General features: G+C 45.9%; 1 protein-coding gene across 1 annotated transcript in view; it reads left to right on the top strand.

The window, feature by feature from the left end:
• Positions 1 to 597: 597 nt before the first annotated feature.
• LOC136626784 (alpha-2-macroglobulin-like protein 1) overlaps positions 598 to 7,928 on the top strand; it is a 34,189-nt gene continuing 26,858 nt past the window's right edge. The window contains exons 1-4 of the mRNA XM_066601788.1: positions 598 to 685; positions 4,146 to 4,221; positions 5,326 to 5,509; positions 5,709 to 5,874. Of these exons, the coding sequence (XP_066457885.1) occupies positions 658 to 685; positions 4,146 to 4,221; positions 5,326 to 5,509; positions 5,709 to 5,874 (454 nt within the window). The 5' untranslated portion in view covers positions 598 to 657. The remainder of the gene's footprint in view (positions 686 to 4,145; positions 4,222 to 5,325; positions 5,510 to 5,708; positions 5,875 to 7,928) is intronic.

The following is a 7,928-nucleotide window of genomic DNA, read 5'->3' as shown; positions in this document are numbered from 1 at the left end:
CTTATCCTGTACTGATCCTGAGTTACATCCTATATTATACTCCAGAGCTGCACTCACTATTCTGCTGGTGGAGTCACTGTGTACATACATTACTTATCCTGTACTGCTCCTGAGTTACATCCTACATTATACTCCAGAACTGCACTCACTATTCTGCTGGTGGAGTCACTGTATACATACATTACTTATCCTGTACTGATCCTGAGTTACATCCTGTATTATACTCCAGAGCTGCACTCACTATTCTGCTGGTGGAGTCACTGTATACATACATTACTTATCCTGTACTGATCCTGAGTTACATCCTGTATTATACTCCAGAGCTGCACTCACTATTCTGCTGGTGGAGTCACTGTGTACATACATTACTTATCCTGTACTGCTCCTGAGTTACATCCTACATTATACTCCAGAGCTGCACTCACTATTCTGCTGGTGCAGTCACTGTATACATACATTACCTCTGTATTACACTCCAGCTCCTTCTAATTGTTGTGTGACGCCATCACAGCTGACATATAGTAACAGTTGATCTGCGGGTTTAGTGGCAGGAACTCAGCCAAGGTTTTATATTAAAGGGAAGAGTAAAGAAAGAAATCGCTTGTCATCACCTGATGAGAAATTATAAAGGCCGAGGCAGGAGGAAGACGGAGACAGATGAGCAGGAGCGGCGACATGGGACGAGGTGAGGAACGGTAGACACCATGATGATGTGTTTGCAGTAGAGGATTCACGTGGCGTCGCTTTACGTTCGCTTTTCTCTTATTTATTGTGATTTCTTCCCAAACAGACATCGCCGTATTTATGAACATTGTCTAATATGGCGCCATAGACAGACAAATTGTGCTAAATTTACAAAAGTGGCGCACAGACTTGTAAATTTGGTACGATTTACGCTGCACCAGAAATAGGAAAGATGGGCCAATTTTTGCATCGCAGTTCTGTGTGCGCCAAAAATGCGACAATTTGTTTTCTGAAATATATTTTGCACCAAAAACTAAATTCTGCATCATTTGCTGATAAAAAGAAAATAATCCGCAGTCCAATTACTGATTTTACCACAAATGGGGACAAAAACGTAAAAAGCACCCCGCCCATGTAGTTTATTTTGCGCCCCAAAATGCACTAATTCGCATGTAACACCGCTACATGCGCCACTATTCTACCTTGTCATTGACACCAACTGTGGTTAGGTTTTATTAGCGCCACTTTTTGCTGACACTTTCTTGTAGTAACGCTTCATAAATGTGTCACAAAGGCAGACAGAAGCTGGCTACACCCACAAATCGGGCGCAAAAGTTTGGCGCAAACTATCTGTAAATTTGTCTAAGACTCCCTGCGCCTTAATTCTGGCGCAGCTTTATACACGAATCTCATTCACTAATAAGGGACTTTGTGATTCCTTTCCCAATATTCATAAAATCTCTGCTTGCCATCAGTGAATGGTAACACTTCTATTCAGATCTAGAGGCTGAAAGCCCTTCGTGTTCTAAGACCCAATGCATATGGATTTTTGCTGCAGAGTTTCTGGCCAGACGCCCCCTGCTGCGAATCCATCCATAGCACGCAATGTAAAATGATTCTGCCGCGCACACGAGCGGAAATCACTTTGGATGAGAAAGAATCGCAGCTTGCTCTATTTCTGTGTGAGCCTCGCACGGACGGCTTTCATTGTAGTCAATGGAAGCCGTCCGTGCCGCGGAGATTCTGAAATGTCAATATTGAAATCGCCACAGATCTGTGTCATCGCCAGCGCGTCATTCTCTGCACTGCTCATGTGCGGCGGCGTGACAGCCGGCACATCCGCAGTGCATCCGAGACAGGTACGCGGGGGTCACTGGCCGGCACTGGGTCAGATTTAGCTGTGAGACCTGTGCATGCGTCCTGAATAGTTCTCACAGCTGAGGGTTTGTTACATTGTATCTAGTCTCCACAATGCTGTGTGATATAAACATCCTGGACTCCAGGCTGATACATGTTACCTGCACTGATACACTGTAACAAACTATCAGCACAGGAGATGTGTTGATGTGTTTACTTCATAGAAACTTATTTACACTTTCTGCTTAACGCACAGAACTCGTGTGATGTATTAACCCACTGTTTCCAAAGGGTTAATTTACACCGGCGTTCTTCCTCTCACGGGGATGCTGGTAATTGGAAAAGATGAAGCAGGTTCTATTTTTTTGCGATATCACCAAAAACTCGGCCATTATTTGCTCTGTATATGGGACTGTGATGTGATTATTATTTTGCTACTATTGTAACAACATGCGATTTTCTTGCGCTTGTACCGCCGAGCCGTTTTCTCACAGAAATGCATCAATCGCATAAAAATCGCCGGTTTAAGAGAGCGGTGTTGATCCAAGTTTCTTGGTCGGATAACGTGCTCAACAGTGTAAATATGGCCTAAACTAGATACAATTGTAACAAACCCTCAGCTGTGAGCAGTGTTAGGTCTGTACAGGTTATAAGCCTATAACTACAAATGTTTCTATTCAGTGATAGCAAGCAGAGTTTTTCAAGGAGGCGAGAATTTGAGACACGGGGATTGATCATTGGGATTTGTTGGTGGCTGTCCCTGTGATTATAGGATTTGTGCCTTAGACCCCGCTCCACACCCGGTGGGCGATTAAACATGGACGTTATAGATGACTGCTGGTGATGACATGTCAGAGGGACGGATCCGTCCTGGGAGGAGAGAATAAGCATCATGATGGGAGACGAGTGTGCAGGTTGTGATACGGGCAGGGAAGATGTGGAAGGGTCTGCAGGGGGATGATCCTACTGGGGCAGAAGATGTAGAAGGGTCTGCAGGAGATGAACCTACTGGGGTAGAAGATGTAGAAGGGTCTGCAGGGGAATGAACCTCCTGGGGCAGAAGATGTGGAAGGGTCTGCAGGGGGATGATCCTCCTGGGGCAGGAGACGTGGAAGGGTCTGCAGGGGGATGATCCTCCTGGGGCAGGAGACCTGGAAGGGTCTGCAGGGGGATAATCTTTGGGGCAGGAGACGTGGAAGGGTCTGCAGGGGGATGATCCTCCTGGTTCGAGGACCCCATTCTGTGTGTTCCCTGTGGCTCTGCTCTGTGGGCAGTTTGAAGATTTACACCATTACAGGATACTTTCTTAGGGAAATACATACTTTATAAAGGGGCGGGAGGGAGGAATGCAACTATTTTTGTGGCGCTGTTGGGGGGGGGGGGCACAGACTTTTCATGAGGTGTGGGTACTTTTTGGGTGCGTACATTTTAGGAGTGACATACTTTTGGACAGAGAGCACATTCTTTGTGGGGGAATTTACTTGTAAGGGGGGGGGGGGGGGGGCTGTAGGCTTTTAGGAGGGAGGCAGACTAGATGCTTCCTTTTTTGTGAGGCACATGCTTATCTGGGGTGAATACCTTTTCCGGGCACACATACTTTTTGGGATGGGGCACAAACTTTTGAGTGGAAGAGACAAACTTTTGGATGGATAACATGCTTCTTTATACTTTGTCAAGCGCTGAGAGAACATATCTTTCCAGGGGGGAACACTTTTAAAGAGGGACATACACCTTTGGGCAGAATGGATATATTTTTTGAGGACACTTATTTTTTTTGCAGGACACACTATTTGAGGTGGGGGTGGATGTGTATTCCAGGGGCATGTCCTTTTCAGGGGGTTAAATACATTTTGGACAGGAGACATACCTATTGGGGGCATATACTTTTTAAAGGATGTGGCAGCTTTCTTTTTTGGGGGGGGGGGGGTGGCAAACTATTTAGGAGAGACAATTTTGCAGTGGGGCAAACACCTTTGGGAGAGGGACAGTCTTTTGTGGAGGGTACGTCCTTTTGAAGTGAGTCGTTGCTAACAAGCCTTGTGTATATGAAGGATGTATTTTTGAGAAAACGTGTATTTACCCCCCTTTACACACCGCACCCCATTAAACATCACAATGTGCCGCACGCTCTTGTGTAGACGCCTCTCTTAGTGAGAACCCAGATAAGCCCGCACAGTCAGCACCAATCGGTATTCTGGCAATTACGCTCTAATGACTTTACGGATGAGGTAACGCGTTTTGCATCCAGAATGCGACAGATTGTTATCCACCTGAAACGCGTCTTCTGCGAGAGGTTTCGGTAATATATTTGTGTCTCTCCCCAGGAATGGGCTCCAGGATGTGGCTGCTGTGTCTGCTCCTCAGCATGGATGGAATTCTGGTACAGTCCAGCAAAATCCCGTAAGTGCAATCAGTGGCTTCAATATGTGTGAGCGCCTCTACTAAATAAACAAAATGAACCACTGTGTGATCGTTGCCTCAGCCATTTATTAGCTAGATCACACCCAATAGAGCTCCTCTCGCAGCACAGTGAAGAGTGTGAGCTCCTGCGGTTCCCTTCGTATATTCTGCGACTGCCATTCCTGTACATGCAGTGAGGTTGCCAGATAGTTCTGACATACAGGAGACTGCATCCCCACGCTGCACAGACTTGTTTAGGCTCCTCCCACTATAGATCCCAGCAATATAAGGATGATCACGGATAAAAGGGGGGGGGAAGCATGCAGAGATAAGATTACAGTGTACAGGGCAGCAGGCTGAGGGGTCTGGTGCAAAGATGACTCTGTAATGTGCAGAGGGCTAAGGGGGTCTGGTGTGGAGATGACACTGTGATGCAGAGGGCTGAGGGGGTCTGGTGCAGAGATGGCACTGTTAGGGGAAGAGGGCTGAGGGGGTCTGGTACAGAGATGACACTATAATGTGCAGAGGGCTGAGAGGGTCTGATGCAGAGATGGCACTGTTAGGGGAAGAGGGCTGAGGGGGTCTGGTACAGAGATGACACTATAATGTGCAGAGGGCTGAGAGGGTCTGGTGCAGAGATGGCACTGTTAGGGGAAGAGGGCTGCGGGGTCTGGTACAGAGATGACACTATAATGTGCAGAGGGCTGAGGGGTCTGGTGCAGAGATGGCACTGTAGCTTGCAGAGGGCCGAGGGGGTATGGTGCAGATATGTCCCTGTAATGTGCAGAGGGCTGAGGGGGTATGATGAAGAGATGACACTGATGTGCATAGGGCTGAGGGGGTCTGGTGCAGAGATAACGCTGTTATGTGCAGAGGGCTGAGGGGGTCTGGTGCAGAGATGACACTGTAGCTTGCAGAGGGCTGAGGGGGTCTGATGAAGAGATGACACTGATGTGCAGAGGGTTGAGGGGGTCTGGTGCAGATACGTTCCTGTTATGTGCAGTGCAGAGCACATATCAGGGATGGCTGTGGTCACGGCCTCTCTATCCTGAGTCTCTGCTCTGGTTGACGGTCAGGGAATCGCTTGTGTTCTTGTCATTACAGAAGCTTTGCACTGTTCATCCCTCCTGACGTGTATCACGGATTAAACAACCTCTTCTGCATGCACTCCTCCCCGGACCTGCAGGGGTTCACAAAGATGACAGTGGATCTGAAGACCTCATCTGGAAGTGAGACCCTGTATACAGTGCAGCCGGACAGCCCCACATGGCACTGCACGTCATTCCAGGTACGGAGCCCCATCTGCCCCTCATACTAACATCCTAGGAAATACACTGCAACGCATCCCAGCAGTATATGGCGGCTTTATATGGATCTGTACAGTGTATCTGCTCTGTAGATACAATAGATAGACACATATAGACATGTATATAACTGGTGGTCTCACATCTCTAACACTACTGAAGTAACACCGTAATGTCCCGCAGCCTCCTGCACCTTCAGGCTTCACAAGGAAAGTCACCATCGCCGTCCACGGACACAGGAGCGATGGCGAGAAGGTGGAGCTGAGCTCAAAGGAGCTGACCGCACAGGAGAAAAATACCGGGACCCTCATCCAAACCGACAAAGCTATGTATAAACCAGGGCAAAAAGGTGAGGAGGAAGGATTATAGATACATTATATATATATATACAGTGGAAGAGACTATAGATACATTATACTGTATACAGGGAGGAGGGACTATAGATACATTACACTGTATACAGGGAAGGAGGGACTGTAGATACATTACACTGTATACAGGGGGGGAGGGACTATAGATACATTATACTGTATACAGGGAGGAGGGACTATAGATACATTACACTGTATACAGGGAGGAGGGACTGTAGATACATTACACTGTATACAGGGAAGGAGGGACTGTAGATACATTACACTGTATACAGGGGAGGAGAGACTATTGATACATTACACTGTATACAGGGGAGGAGGGACTATAGATGCATTACACTGTATACAGGGAGGAGGGACTATAGATACATTACACTGTATACAGGGGAGGAGGGACTATAGATACATTACACTGTATACAGGGAAGGAGGGACTGTAGATACATTACACTGTATACAGGGGAGGAGGGACTGTAGATACATTACACTGTATACAGGGGAGGAGGGACTATAGATACATTACACTGTATACAGGGAGGAGGGACTATAGATACATTACACTGTATACAGGGGAGGAGGGACTATAGATACATTACACTGTATACAGGGGAGGAGAGACTATAGATACATTACACTGTATACAGGGAGGAGGGACTATAGATACATTACACTGTATACAGGGGAGTAGGGACTATAGATACATTACACTGTATACAGGGAAGGAGGAGTTATAGATACATTACACTGTATACAGGGAAGGAGGGACTATAGATACATTACACTGTATACAGGGGAGGAGGGACTGTAGATACATTACACTGTATACAGGGGAGGAGGGACTATAGATACATTATACTGTATACAGGGGAGGAGGGACTATAGATACATTACACTGTATACAGGGTAGGAGGGACTATAAATGCATTACACTGTATACTGGGAAGGAGGGACTATAGATACATTACACTGTATACAGGGGAGGAGGGACTATAGATATATTACACTGTATACAGGGAAGGAGGAGTTATAGATACATTACACTGTATACAGGGTAGGAGGGACTATAAATACATTACACTGTATACAGGGGAGGAGGGACTATAGATACATTACACTGTATACAGGGGAGGAGGGACTATAGATACATTACACTGTATACAGGGAGGAGGGACTATGGGTACATTACACTGTATACAGGGGAGGAGGGAATGTAGATACATTACACTGTATACAGGGGAGGAGGGACTATAGATACATTACACTGTATACAGGGGAGGAGAGACTATAAATACATTACACTGTATACAGGGAAGGAGGGACTATAGATACATTACACTGTATACAGGGGAGGAGGGACTATAGATACATTACACTGTATACAGGGAAGGAGGAGTTATAGATACATTACACTGTATACAGGGGAGGAGGGACTATAAATACATTACACTGTATACAGGGGAGGAGGGACTATAGATACATTACACTGTATACAGGGAGGAGGGACTATAGATACATTACACTGTATACAGGGGAGGAGTGGCTATAGATGCATTATACTGTATACAGGGGAGGAGGGGCTATAGATGCATTATACTGTATACAGGGAAGGAGAGACTATTGATACATTACACTGTATACAGGGGAGGAGGGACTATAGATACATTACACTGTATACAGGGGAGGAGGGACTATAGATACATTACACTGTATACAGGGAAGGAGGGACTATAGATTCATTAGACTGTATACAGGGGATAGGGGACTACAGATACATTTTTCTGTATACAGAGGATAGGGGACTATAGATACATTATACTGTATACAGGGGATAGGGGACTATATATACATTTTTCTGTATACAGAGGATAGGGGACTATAGATACATTATACTGTATACAGGGGAGGAGGGGTTATCGATACACTAGCTTGTCACCTGCAAATTTGTATTTTTTAAACTAATTCATGTTTTGCTGTATATTAAATCATAAAAAGTTGAGATGTGAGAGGAGTGTAACTGTAATATTCTGTCAGCA

The sequence above is a fragment of the Eleutherodactylus coqui genome, chromosome 4, assembly GCF_035609145.1.
Source record: "Eleutherodactylus coqui strain aEleCoq1 chromosome 4, aEleCoq1.hap1, whole genome shotgun sequence".
In the NCBI taxonomy this organism is placed as follows: Eukaryota; Metazoa; Chordata; class Amphibia; order Anura; family Eleutherodactylidae; genus Eleutherodactylus; species Eleutherodactylus coqui.
Note: the sequence above shows the minus strand (reverse complement) of the source record. Positions and strands in the feature narration are given on the sequence as shown.